A 15,002-nucleotide genomic window follows, 5' to 3' on the forward strand; every position below is an offset into this window, starting at 1 on the left:
GTTGAACATGCCTTATTGCTTGAAGAGAAGATGGGATTGCAATTAAAACTTCTAGCAGCAGCTGGATTACAAGGTGTACCCGATCCCACCACACAATACAGACAGCTTGTAACAACAGATCAGATACTGGTAAGCAAAGTTACCAATTAAAATTTTACCATATTATTTATTAAGTCAGATTCGTCATTACTGAATCCAAAATTACATAAAAAATTAATATAAATATAAGTCCACAAAACTTTTAGCATACCTTGTAAATAATGATATCTATTGATAAGATAAATATAATAAGTTAAATCAATTCTAACGCATTTATCCAAATGTAGGTCTCATCTGGCGAGAAGTACTTGGTGCTGTACAAGAAGTTAGTTTACTTGCCAATTCATTGTATGCTGCTGGCAGCAGCTTGTCCAGGTCAGTGTCTTGGCTGGTGAAAGGCAAAGTAATGCTTATGAGTCGCCGACACTTCCGAAGCGTGCAGAAACATTTGGTGGATTTGACAATCCAAATCTCAGAGGTACGAAAAGTCAGCATGAATGCAAAACATTTGGATTTTGTTACATATTGCATTATTATATACATACATCAAATAATATTATTTTATATTTGTAAGGATAGTATTTCATAAATGGCGTTAATTCACATGTACGTTATTTATTTTAGGATTGATTAAAAAATTTCCACAAAAAGAAAATAGCTCTGAAAACGTTGATGGGCGCATATCTCACAAGCTACCTTTAGTGAGTATTGAATGTTTTGATTGTGTTGTATTCGCAATTAATTAATTGATGTAAAAATGCTGAATAGCACAAATTTGTTGATGTATTGAATTTTACTAAAGGATCGTCTTCCGTGGAAGAGCGCCGTTTTGTCAACTGTTCCTATTGGAGTTCTTGAAAATCATGACAATATTGTGAATAATTCTCAAGAAACATCAGATCAAAATTCTACTTTTTCTGTGAAAGATATTAATCCAAATGATTCTCCTGCTTTATTATCATTAGGAAGGGAACAACAGAAAGCTGCAGTTCAGCTATCTCACTATGTTTATATGTTGCTATGTATAATATCACAACAAATGACAAGCATTAATAGGTGAAGAAATATTTTATCTTTGATGTACTACTGTATAAATGATTATACTAAATAAACTACAAGAAATATTACTTTTAGTTTGCAAGCCCAAATTTCCGCATATCAGGGCACTGGTGCCCAACCGGGCAACGCTAAATATAAGCATAATGACCAATTAGAGGAACTCAGAAATTTACAGGATAAGTTGACAGTAGAAAAAGAGGCGTGGAATAGAGAGCGAATAATGCAGGAAGCTGAACTCAAACAAATGAAACAGGAAATATTAGCATTGCAGGTACAATCGCGTCTTAATTTTTTTTTTGTATTTTAATATAATGCATAAAAGGAAATAAATTTGTTCTATCAATTTAGGAACATGTTAAAGCTGAACAAGAAGATGTGCGACAGCAACGTGAACAACTATACCGCAAAATGGAAGTATTGTCTAATCAGGGTCTTTTAATAAGCCCATCAGTGGCAATTCCAGCCGTGACACCTCCCGTAACTCAGGGAATATCTGTTGTTCAAAATATTTCAATGCCGATTGATGATGTTAATAAACAAGTAGAATCACCAGAAAGTGGTCAAAGTGGAAAAAGTAAAAGTGGACAAAGTGGAAAGTGGAAAAGTAAGACTGATACTTTCATCATAAAAAATTTACACAGTTGTTACATTCATTCATATGACAAATACATATATATATGTATATACGTACATATAAATACGTATGTATATATATACATATATATATATATATATATATATATATATATATATATATATTTGAATAGTCTTGAATTTGATGTTGATATGTATGTTTATTTAGGTTTAAAATTCGGGCGTAATCGTAAAAATAGTAAAATATATGAGTTTTTTTTTAAAAGTTTATTTAAAGCCATTATTCAGCCATTATTATTCAGTCGTAATCAATTAACTATGAAAATTAAAACTAAATGATAATATGTAAGAAATTTCATAGAAAATGATAATAATAATAATAAAACACTTACATTTTGTATCCTAATATAGCATATGCTATCACTAATTGCAAACTCTTTTATATCGGAGAAACTAGTCAAAACCTGAGTAAACGCCTTCGTCAACATAAAAATAACTAAAAAAATCCAAAGCAATTTAAGACGATGTTAACTGAGCATAATAAAAATTTAAACCATAATATAGATTTTTTCAACCCTAAATTTTTACATTTTGAAGAGAACGTAATTAAAAGAAGATTTGCTGAGGGATTGTTTTTGCAATTGCATAACGACAATACGGTCATAAACAAACGCTTCGACAATATGGCCCTGAACGAAACAAACACATGGTTTCTTAATAGTGTGTCAAATTTCTTAAAAATGACAAGATCTCATCGCTCTTAAATTTCCCGTAAAATTTGAACACATGCTAAAAACTGCTTGAAGAAAAATGTGACATTTCTATCTTAAACTCCGAAGAGTAAATACATAGTTTTGACAACTTGTTGAGTTATCATGGTTATTAAAGTGTTTTTGTAATGTTAAAAAATATATATTTTATCAATGTTCACCTTCTCATACCATGGATTAATAATGGTTTCATATAATATATTAGGATACAAAATTGAAAGTGTTTTATTATTATTATTATTATTATTATTATTGTTTTTCTATGAAAATTCTTACATATTATTTATTTAGTTTTAATTTTTATAGTTAATTTGATTATCACTGAATGATGGCTATGATGCTAGCCGAAACGTATGGAATTTAAATAAACTTTTTAAAAAAACTCTCATACTATTTTTATTGATGTTACGCCCGAATTTTAAACTCAAATTAGACATACACATATATATGTATATATATATATATATCATATATATATATATATATATATATATATATAACCAATATCGAGCACTGTGAAATAGAAATGGGAAGTCTCACACTATTTTTTATGAATCGATTTAGAGTTTAAATCTGCTCACAAACCTGTTCTAGGGCGGTACAACCCATTATATATATATATATATATATATATATAAATAAATTCCAATTAAATTTTCATATTGCAGTTGGAGTAAGTCTGAAATAATATATATATATATAGCATTGTTAATACTGTTCATTAAATTAGATTTATAAATTCAAAATTATTAAGCAAATAGCAGAATTAAAATTTAAACCAGTGCTTGTCTAATCAACGTCCAAGTGAGATATCCATCTTCATATTATATTTCTATATTCACAGGCCCCATGAAGCCAAGTTTACCTTTGCAATTAATCAGCGCAACAAATCAACCTAAAGTACAACAGCAGTCCATCAAACAGCAAATACCGCTTAAGTTATCACATCTTTCCAATAGTAAGTCAAGCGCATCATCAACATCATCTCATGTAGTTACATGCGCCAATAGTAGCGTCCAGCAAATGCTGCCTATGAAACTAAGTCAGACACTAGCCAACTCTAGTGGACACGCGAGCGATGGAACCGGTTCGCTGTCCAGAAGATCAATCGGAGGAGGGGTAGCCTATCATAGGCTAAGTTCTGGTTCGCCTATTGTCGACGTAAGTTGAATTTGATTTACATATGATCTGTTTTAAATGATATACTTCCGTTTTTGAAGTTATTGTTACAATTTCTTTAGATTGAATAACAAAAATTCCAGTTATACGTTCCCTGTTCACGAGTTGGAAAACCATCCGCTTTTTTTTGTGTTAACGTCAGACCAAAAAACAAAAAATGTGGTTTACCAAAGAGTACTTCAATGAAACGGATAATTGGCGGATTCACTTTCATTTACTTAGAGAAGTTCAACTAAAAAACACTTCATTTTTGTAATCGAAATAAATTCATTACTGTTGTGCAATAAAATCAAATTTTTCCTTTTCAAATATAAAACAAACAAAAAATTTCTTCATCTTTCTCACGAAACCATCTGGTGGCGAAACGGAGTTCGTCGGGTTTGCTAGTATATATACATGTATATATATATATATATATATCCAAATCTGATACTGATTCTATTTAAATTGAATTGAATAAAACAGCCCATGCATCGAATGTACACATATTTATTTTAAATTTTTATATGTTTTGTGAGTATATGTGCTTTCATCATTTAGCTAAAAGAAATTTACAATATAAGGAAAAGTTTTAGAATTAAAAATAAAACAATTAGAAAAATTAATTTAAAAAAATTAAATTATACATACCAGACCAGGAAAAAACACATGTTACTATCGCCACAAATACAACAATTACATGCCAATACTCTAGGAAAACAAAAACAATTTGAAAAAGAAATGAAAAAGGTAAATGTAATAACGAATTTTAAAACACATGATATGTTCCTACGCATAAATCGCAACGAACACGAGAGACGTACGACCGACAAGTGGTAAATATGACTAACACGAGTTTGTTTTAGAGGAAGAGGATCAATTAGGGGCGTAATAGAAAATCAGATTTACAGAGGTTAATCGAATTTTGATAGCTTTCTAAAGAAAGCAAGAAGAACTGCGTTTATCACACAATTTGAATTTGAAAATAATCCGAATCCTGTTTTTTTTTTAATTCAAAATTTAGTTAATATCTGTAAATCTGATTTTCTACTACGTCCCTGATTGATCCCCTTCCTCTAAAACAATGTCGTGTTAGTATTTCTACATTCGACGCATTGGCTGTATTCATTTCAATTCAACATATATATATATATATATATATATATATATATATATATATATTTGTTTAACATATTTTTTATATATTGCAGGCGATTCCCACGGGTGTTCATACCAGAACCGGAAGCAGCCCGGCTATGATGCAGGCCACACCTTCATCTGAAAATAATTCTGGTGCCAATTCACCAATTAGCACTCAAAATGCAGGAAGTAAACCTGGAAGGTAAACAATATTTTTTATTTATTGGTTAATGTTTTCATTATAAATTTATATAGTTTTTAACAAATGTTCATAAACTTTATGGTAGAACAAACACTTATCCAAAGATACCAGAAAAATTCAGAACGCGCGGGTCGCAATCATCTGGAGCTCCTGAAGAAGAAGTTATGTTTTTCTGAGGGTCTCTGAACAGGTGTGTTCGTCATGTATTATCAATCGTTAGAATTAATTTGAGAAAAAATAATAAATGATTTATTTGAATTTTATTTATCTATGGTTTGCTGGCAACTTACAATTGAGAACATCAGCTATTTCTTATATGACATAATGAATCAAACAGATTTAGTAGCTCTGCTATGAAAACTTTTATTTTTAATAAAAGTTTTATATTTAATAAAATTACAGAACTTTATGCAATTTATCATAGTTTTTTGATAATATTGAATTTTCTGGTTGTTAGAATCAACAAGTTCATATGAAGGATTTTTTTATTTAGTCTGTAAAGGTAATAGAAATAACATATTGATAACACAGTTTAACGTGAAATTGTTATAGTTATGACATTAATATTACTTAAGTAATATTTCATCTCATGAATAAACAATTCTAAAAATATATTTTACAACATTAAATATATTTAAATTATATATATATATATATATATATATATATATATATATTGTATGATTCGGAATTTGATGTTGACATATGCATTAACAAAGTCTAAAAATCGGGCATAACATCAATAAAACACATGAATTTCTTTCAAAAATTTTACATCCATACGTTTCATTCAGTATAATCCTAGCACTCATTCAGTTTTAGTTTCCACTGAATAAAGGCTAGGAAATGTATGGATGTAAAATAAATTTTTGAAAGAAATTCATGTGTTTTTATTGATGTTATGCCTGATTACTAGACTTTGTATATATATATATATATATATATATATGTATATATATATATGTATATATATGAATGTAAAAAGGAATGTGTATATACAAGTTAAACGAGTAAAATTTTGAGAAGATAGTTATTTTGTTCTAAACATCTAGTACTTGTATGCATAATGTCATATATGTGTAAACCTCAAATATATTTCTATTTTTTCTAGTCTAAGCCTTTCCAATAAATCAGTTTTTTTCTACAATCATAAAATAATAATTCATTCTAAATAGGGTTGTTGAATATACTGTACTTGTTATTTTCAATAGTGTCTTATATGTCAAATGATATAATATATTATATAATGATAACATAAATAAAAAATACAAAGAATCTATTTCTTATTTTCAAAATAATAGACACATAAGTTGTTGATGTTACACATAAAAAAACTAATAAACTATAATGTTAAAAGAATTCTTAGAATTATTGTGAAGTAATTGTGCCAAAAACTTTACATTATTTTTTTAAAAAGCATTTAATAATTGTATGAGATTAATTATCATCTAAAATTGACAAAATCCTTAAACTGAACATTTGTTGCTATAAATTTTAGGGCAAATTGTTAAAATGCAGTTCGATGAAACACAAACATAATGTTAAGTTTTAAATGCAATTGTTTGATCTGAAATATAAGTTGTATAATGATTAAACTAACTATTGTATTAGTATTCAAATCATATAAATTTATCAGACATCTATTGAGCAGTATTAGATAAGTCAATCTATCAATTATAAGTAAGGTAAATATTTTGATTGACTACTGGTACACATTTCATTGATTACTAATACATCTTTGATTGATGTATTTACTATCTTAATTGTTATTTTAAAGTTATTTGCTCAAAGTCAATTTGAAAGCTAAAATTTTTCATGCAACCCATATTCAAAACTAACTGTACCTGGTTCATATTATCATTATCTGAAGTATATTATATTACATTGGTACATTGAAATATCATCGTATTAGATACATAAAATATATTAAAAATATAATTTCTCACAAATAATATTATGTTGAATTGTGAATATAAAATAAATAAAAATCGAAAGAGATATTTCGGAAATAAGGATCTCAAATATATAAAAAGTTGGAAGAAAAAAATTGTGTATTCAAGTTTTTGCATGATATAGCAATGTATTTAAGTGAAATATAGTGACTTCAACGCGTTTCTATGTTATTGTAAGAAATAATACTAATGCGTAAATACAATTTCAATAATCAATTAAATAGTGATTAATCTAATACAAATCAGGAATAAAAGTATCACAAATATTTTATTGTAACTGATTCTACAATAACGTAATAGTATTAGTGATCAATATATATTGATTTAATTAATTATAACTGTGCCAATAAGAGCATATTTTACTGATATGACATATTTATTCAAATTATTGGCTAAGCATATTTAAATATTACAGGTTACACAATGTTATTTAATATTTTCATGATAAAATATTTAGATATTTTATTCGTATCAAAATGCAAAATTGTATGTTTTCATGTATTTTATTTGTGATTTATATTGTGCATATATATTTAATTTATTTTAAACTAATATAAGAACTTAATATAAATAAACATATTTTTAGGTAACAAAACATTATATTATATGTACTTATTATTTTAACATAAACGAAATTACTATACATAATTGCATTTAGTTTTATAATTTTTTGATAGTATTATTACGTGTATTATTAAATATATTTTTATAAAAACTTGTGAAGCAAATTATGATAATTATTTTTATGATTAAAAAAGCATTCTTCAATTATTATTCGCAGTAACGTAAAAAGTTTATGAATGACTAAATTGTAATAAAACTTTGAGTTACATATCATCTCGAGATATTTGTATTATATTTGTAAATATAGATTTATGTACATTAACTCATATAGTATATAATATATATATATATATATATATATATATATATATATATATATACTATAATCTGTTAATTTACATTGCTGCAAATCGCTGTCAGAATCTTTTATAACTCTGGCAATGAAAGTAAACGCAATCAATAAGAATAACTTATGTAATCAAAATATAAAAATATTTTTCTTATATAAAATTATAATGTTGTTGTGTTATTATGTAATAAGCTAATATGAATATGTTTTATGTTATATCGAATCTTTAACATAAATGTGAAGAAAAACTTATTATAAATTAATGTTCTTATAAATTAGATAACTGGTAGATCATTCAAACTTAATAATATGATTGCAAATGTTCAATTCCAACATTACAATTGTATGTTGAGTGCCTTTCTTAAATATAAAGCACAGGGGAATTAGCAGTTCATAAATTTTGTACGAGATCACACAAACCAAATGCAGAACTGCTTATAATATGCAATTAAAGATCATGTTAAAATATAAAATTTCTGCAATACTACTTAAATTTTATATAAACACACGCTAAAATAAATATATATGTATATATTTATAAATATATGAGTGAAATATACTACAAGCAATATGAACAATTAAAATATTTGTAAATGCTAATTCCCCTCATTCTTCCAAACTGTGTTAAATAATTCAAACTTACCTCATTATAAATTTATTCTAAATTATTTGTTTATAATTTATTAGCCGTTTATGGCATGTGAATCAAAACATATTATATCGTTTTGTTGTGCAGAACATAGGCTTGCGCTTCGTATCTAATCAAATATATTACAAATTACTATGTAGTCCAAAAATAATAGTTTATGTTCTAAATTTCGGGTCATATTCATAATCTTTAAAGAAAACATGTGCATTCCTAATTCTCTAACAAACTATTGACAATACTTACTACTTATTAGCATTAGAAAAATAAATGTAAGATATAATTGTACTTATAATATTGAGATTAATAATTAATAACATTATCCATGCATTTTGCTATCATATAATTTGTTCGTATAAGAACCATGTTAAACTCTGCATACATATTTTTGTGTGTGTGTCATATATGCGTGTGTGGTATATGTATAAAATTAATATACATGTATAGAATATTAATTTTTCTTTTAAAAATTATATAACAGAATAATAAACCATTAACAGTTAGATGTATTCTGTAATACATATTATTGAGAAAATATATGAACCATAAGTAATAAAAGTTTATTATTAATAGCATTTATTATAAAAAAATATTTGTGCATTTATTACTATAAGTACTTACTTATAGATATAAACATTTACTGCTGCCTAATAATTTTAATTTATTTGACAACTGTTAAACAAATATCAGTAAAAAATTGATTATGTAGTTAAATAATAAACATAGGTAATCGTAAACAATAAAAAGTGATTTGATAATAATAAAAATATATAATAATAAGAAAAATAACAAAAAATTATTAATAATTTTCAACAAACAATTGAGTGTACCAAAAATAATAACACGCTTTTTTTCAAATTTGAGGCAGGTAGGATACGGATACGGAATACATCCTATTAGGTTAGGGGCAGTTGAATATCTGTCGGGACAAAATTTTACATTTGAAGCATTGAATTGTGGGAGATTGGCAGGTCGCGTCAATTTTAGTAAGCGAGACAAAAATAATAATTGACATGGGTTATGGTTGGATCTTTTGTTTTGAACTATGCAAAGTTTTGGTTCAGATAAATTTATGAAATTTATCACGGCATAAATGAATAAATATTTTATAATCGGAAAAGTGTTTGATTTCCGATAGTGGTGACTCCTGTCGTTTGATATTATGCCGCGCCAACACGGACATTTTAGCTGCCACAAACTGCACATTCCTGAATTTATTCCAAATGACTTGGAACTTTGGTTTGCTTTGGTAGAGAAGGCATTCGCATCTTCCAATATCCACGATGAGAAGGAGAAATTCGGATTATTGGTTACCAGGTTGGATATTAGACATTCAACAGAGGTGCGAGATTTGATAATCAACGAGCCTGAAGAGAAGCCTTATTCTACTTTGAAGGCTACGTTAATTTCAAGGTTAGGCACTTCGGAGAAGTCAAAGTTGCAGTTGTTTATGTCTGATGTAGATTTGGGTGATAGGACGCCTTCTCAATACCTACGTCATTTGAGGACTTTAGTCGGGACTTCGATGACCGATAACGCAGTTAAAGCAATATGGTTATCCAGACTTCCAGTGGAAATTCAACCATTTTTGGAGATTGCTTCTGGAGCACAGTCAATACAAGAGGTAGGTGAACTAGCTGACCGCTTATTTATTAACCATTCACAGCAACGTGTAGCTGTGATTACAGATGCACAAACCTCTGAGATTGAAACAAAGAATGCTGATCTGCGTCAAATGCGTCAAGATATCGAAGCTGTTTCAAAGCGTTTGGATAAGCTTCAAATGTATCATAAGAAGGAAGTGTCGTTTAGAAGACGACAAGATAACTTATGTCGGTTTCATAGACGCTACGGAAGTCATGCGAGGAGGTGTATATCGCCATGTAATTTTAAGTCGGGAAACGATACGGGCGGTCACTAATGGCGACTAGTGACAAACGCCCAAATAACTCACGCCGCATTTTCATCACAGATAAGGAGACAAATGTGAGTTTTCTGATAGACACTGGATCCGATGTATGTGTGTACCCGCGCAGTTTGGTGAAATTTCCCCGTAAGAAATGTTCATTTGGGCTTTCAGCAGCAAATGGAACACCGATAGCTACATACGGTATGTTATCTTTAAAGTTAGATTTTGGACTTAGCAAAACTTTATCATGGAATTTCGTGATAGCAGAGGTGTCGCGTCCTATTATTGGTGTAGATTTACTTGCTTATTTCAATCTCGCGATTGATGTTAAAAAACGTATATTAGTTGAAACCCCTGCAGATTCAACGGAACAACTTCAATCGAAAAATAGAATTATACCTTCTATTAAAATGATGACAGCCACATTGTATTCACATGATAAAATTTTAGAGGAGTATCCAGACCTAACACGGCAGACTGCATTAGGGGTGTGCAAACTTGTTACTCAACATCATATCGAAACTACATCAGGACCACCCATAGCACATAAACCACGTCGCCTTGCACCAGATAAGTTAAAAGCAGCTAAATATGAGTTCGAAGCAATGATTAAAGCAGGGACAGCACGACCGTCCAAGAGCTGTTGGTCTTCGCCTTTACATATGGTACGAAAAGGTTCTGGGTGGCGACCTTGTGGAGACTATCGCAGGTTAAATGCGCGGACTCAACCGGATAGGTACCCAGTTCGCCATATCCATGATTTTGCGCAAGCATTATGTGGTAAGGTGATATTTTCTACTATTGATTTAGTGAAAGCTTACAATCAAATCCCTGTAGCTCAGGAAGACATTGCAAAAACTGCAATCACTACGCCTTTCGGGCTATTCGAATTTCCGTTTATGACGTTTGGCTTACGCAATGCAGCGCAAACTTTTCAGCGGTTCATGGATGAAATTTTGCGAGGTTTGGACTTCTGTTATGCATACATCGATGATATATTGGTTGCATCGGAATCGCACGAACAGCATATGCAACATTTACATAGTGTATTCAAGAGGTTGCAAGAATTCGGTGTTGTAGTCAATCCAGCAAAATGTATCTTCGGACAACCAAAAGTAAAGTTTTTAGGATATGAAGTCTCAGCCAACGGAACTAAACCTTTAGCAGACAAGATACTAGCTATACAAAATTACGAAAGGCCTAAGACAGTGCAACAGTTACGTCAATTTTTAGGTATGTTAAATTTTTACCGACGCTTCATTCCGAAAGCCGCAGAAGTACAAGTGCCGTTAACCAACAAGTTGTGTGGTAATGTGAAGAAGAATGCTGTATTGAATTGGGATTCAAATATGGAGAAAGCGTTTGAAAAGTGTAAAAAAAGTTTAGCAGAAGCAACGTTATTGATGCACCCGCGTTTAAACGCTCCTCTAGCTATAGTTTGTGATGCTTCCGACCACACTATAGGAGCGGCGTTGCAGCAACGAATTTATGGTGCATGGGGCCCATTAGCTTTTTTCTCGAGAAAATTGAATGCAACAGAAAGGAAATATTCGACTTACGACAGAGAACTCCTTGCAATTTACGACGCTGTAAAATTTTTTAGACATATGGTAGAGGGAAGAGAATTTGTAATATATACTGATCATAAACCTATCACTTACGCGTTTAAAAAGAAAGATAGCCAGTGTACGCCGAGACAGTTTCGCTACCTTGATTTTGTTAGTCAATTTTCGACTGACATCAGACATGTATCGGGTCAAGATAACGTGGTAGCAGATGCTTTATCCCGTATAGAGATAGTTAACAAATGTGATATAGATTTTAAGGCGATTGCAAATGAACAACATAAGGATATAGACATGGCACAATTGTTATTACATTCTGACCATTCTCTTAAATTAAAAAGAATTTTTATTGAAGAATTGGGAACATCGTTATTGTGCGATGTATCTCAACCAATCATTCGGCCGGTGATACCAAGAAGATTTCGCCGTGCTATATTCAATAGCCTACATGGTTTGTCGCATCCTGGAGCAAATGCTACCATTAGATTGGTAACGCAACATTATGTATGGCCTTCCATTAAGAAGGATTGTCGACAATGGGCTCGCAGCTGCCTAGAATGTCAGCGCTCAAAAATTAGTCGACACATAGTCTCAAGACCGGGAGTATTTCCATTGCCAGGAGCACGATTTGAGCATGTACACGTCGATATCGTGATTATGCCGTTATCAGATGGATATCGTTATTGTCTAACATGCGTAGATCGTTTTTCACGTTGGCCTGAAGCAATCCCTATAGAAAATCAGGAAGCAACTACAGTAGCAAGAGCATTCTTTTCTAACTGGATAGCAAGATTCGGAGCTCCCTTAAGAGTTACATCAGATCAGGGTAGACAGTTTGAATCGTGTTTATTTGAGCAGCTCAACCGATTAATGGGAACTACACATTTCAGGACAACTGCTTATCACCCGGCTTCTAATGGTATGGTTGAAAGATTTCATAGACAATTAAAAGCCGCGATAAGATGTCATAATACTGGGCGTTGGACGGAGATATTACCGACGGTTATGCTTGGTATTCGATCAGCATGGAAAGAAGATCTTCAAGCGACTGTCGCTGAGATGTTATATGGCGAGACTTTAAGATTACCGGGTGCCATGCTGGTACCAACCCAAGAGACCAGTCATAGTGAGACCGATTTTGTAAAAAATCTTAGGAAGCAGATGAAATTGGTTAGGCCTGTGACTGGCACAAGGCATGGAGTAAAACCAACCTTTAGGTTCAAGGAGATAGAAAAGGCTAAATATGTATTCCTTCGAAATGATGGACCAAAAAGACCTCTGCAGAACCCTTATGAAGGCCCATTTGAAGTTTTATCACGATCTTCGAAAACTTTCAAATTGATGATACGTGGTAAAAATGTCACCGTTTCAGTAGATCGGATTAAACCCGCCTACGAAATAGCGGTGAAAACAAATGATTGAGATGTTTACAATCACCCACGAATGGTTCCTCCGTGACAACGTCACTGGGAGGGGGAATATGTGGGAGATTGGCAGGTCGCGTCAATTTTAGTAAGCGAGACAAAAATAATAATTGACATGGGTTATGGTTGGATCTTTTGTTTTGAACTATGCAAAGTTTTGGTTCAGATAAATTTATGAAATTTATCACGGCATAAATGAATAAATATTTTATAATCGGAAAAGTGTTTGATTTCCGATAGAATAATTAGCATAATCAATTTTTTTTTTTTATTTATTTATTTTTTTTTTATTTACATATATACATTATTTTCATATCTCAGTCAGACAGAGGTGCCTGGTATGAGAGATTATGAAAAACAGTTTTCATATAATATTTACATTTCATTTGACTATAATATCTATTTCATTAATATAATATCTATATATATAACTCTTCAGTCTTCTTTGTCTTCTTCAATTTCCATATAGTACTTCTTTATTTTTCTTTTAAAATTATTATTATCATTTGAATCTGAATCTTTGAAAATGAAAATATTTTTATGAGAACCGCGTCGTTATTCGCAGTTACTAGTCCATCCATAGATATTCCATTTCCATAGTATGCATTTCATTTGCCCTCTCATGGCCATGGCCCTCTCCATTCGCAAAAGCTTGTGTCCAAGTTCACTTCATTTGCATGTCGTGAAATTTGTGTGGTGTTTGTTATGACATTTGCTTGTTTTTTTCTTAACAAATAATTTTCAAATATCCGTTAAAAATTACATGTTAATATGTCAAATTTAAGGCAAACGCCATTAACCTGTAGTGGACATACTCGTCCTGTCGTTCACTTAGATTTTAGTGATATTACCGAATGTGGTTATTTTTTAATATCGGCTTGTAAAGGTAACAAAAAAAAAAATGACCTCCAGTCTTATATTCTTTTCCTTGGCCTAATTTACACAATGTCAAGTCGATTGTGATTTATCATAATATAGAATATACTTCATTTACAACTAAACATACTGAGCTGTGTATTTTGTATGTATTTTTATATTATATGAAAATTGATTTAAACAGATGGAAAACCTATGTTACGACAAGGTGACACTGGAGATTGGATTGGAACCTTCCAGGGACATAAAGGTGCCGTCTGGGGTGTTGCATTGAATTCTCAGGCAACTCGTGCTGCTACTGGTGCAGCAGATTTTACTGGTGAATTTATTAAAAGCGCTGTTTTGCATTCATACAACAATATTTATCTCATCTCAATATTGCATATAATATTGCAAAGCCAAATAATTTTTAATATTAAATATGAAAGGCATGTATATATTTTGTTGAATCATATCCATTTGATTTACAGATTTATAATAGTGAATATAATGGTCATAGCTGGGCATTAACTCGTTAATCCGTTAATTGTTAATTAACGAAGTTAACATTTTGATTAACGGATTAACTTTTAAGTTAACTTTTAAAAATGTTAACGGACACGTTAACTTCCGTTAAAATGCGAGAAGTCCGTTAATCGTTAATCCAATGCCTACTATTTACCGCACGGCACAGCTTTAGCCAATGCCTTATTAAACGGCATAGAGAAAAGATTTGGACTACTCCTGAATGATGAACAGTGCCAGCTTGCCGCGGC

The 15,002-nt window shown here is 30.6% G+C and overlaps 3 protein-coding genes across 3 annotated transcripts; all 3 read left to right on the plus strand.

Moving 5' to 3' along the window:
- Positions 1 to 30: 30 nt before the first annotated feature.
- On the plus strand, positions 31 to 5,241 carry LOC113367862. Its single transcript, XM_026609442.1, has 9 exons — positions 31 to 129; positions 403 to 517; positions 664 to 740; positions 842 to 1,095; positions 1,174 to 1,369; positions 1,447 to 1,702; positions 3,307 to 3,623; positions 4,832 to 4,962; positions 5,048 to 5,241. The coding sequence occupies exons 1-9, from the start codon at positions 31 to 33 to the stop codon at positions 5,136 to 5,138; spliced, it is 1,536 nt and encodes a 511-aa protein (XP_026465227.1). The 3' UTR covers positions 5,139 to 5,241.
- Positions 5,242 to 9,635: 4,394 nt separating this feature from the next.
- LOC113367832 lies at positions 9,636 to 10,394 on the plus strand. The gene has a single exon (XM_026609413.1). It carries the CDS (start codon positions 9,636 to 9,638, stop codon positions 10,392 to 10,394), a length of 759 nt encoding a protein of 252 aa, XP_026465198.1.
- A 3,642-nt stretch (positions 10,395 to 14,036) lies between these two features.
- Positions 14,037 to 14,765, plus strand: LOC113367851 (serine-threonine kinase receptor-associated protein-like). The gene is made up of 3 exons (XM_026609432.1): positions 14,037 to 14,257; positions 14,432 to 14,586; positions 14,718 to 14,765. Exons 1-3 carry the CDS (start codon positions 14,143 to 14,145, stop codon positions 14,763 to 14,765), a joined length of 318 nt encoding a protein of 105 aa, XP_026465217.1. The 5' UTR covers positions 14,037 to 14,142.
- The last annotated feature ends 237 nt before the right edge of the window (positions 14,766 to 15,002 follow it).

This window comes from Ctenocephalides felis, unplaced genomic scaffold, assembly GCF_003426905.1.
Source record: "Ctenocephalides felis isolate EL2017-DRISC unplaced genomic scaffold, ASM342690v1 CF-g0.4_SCAFFOLD_00737, whole genome shotgun sequence".
NCBI lineage: Eukaryota > Metazoa > Arthropoda > Insecta > Siphonaptera > Pulicidae > Ctenocephalides > Ctenocephalides felis.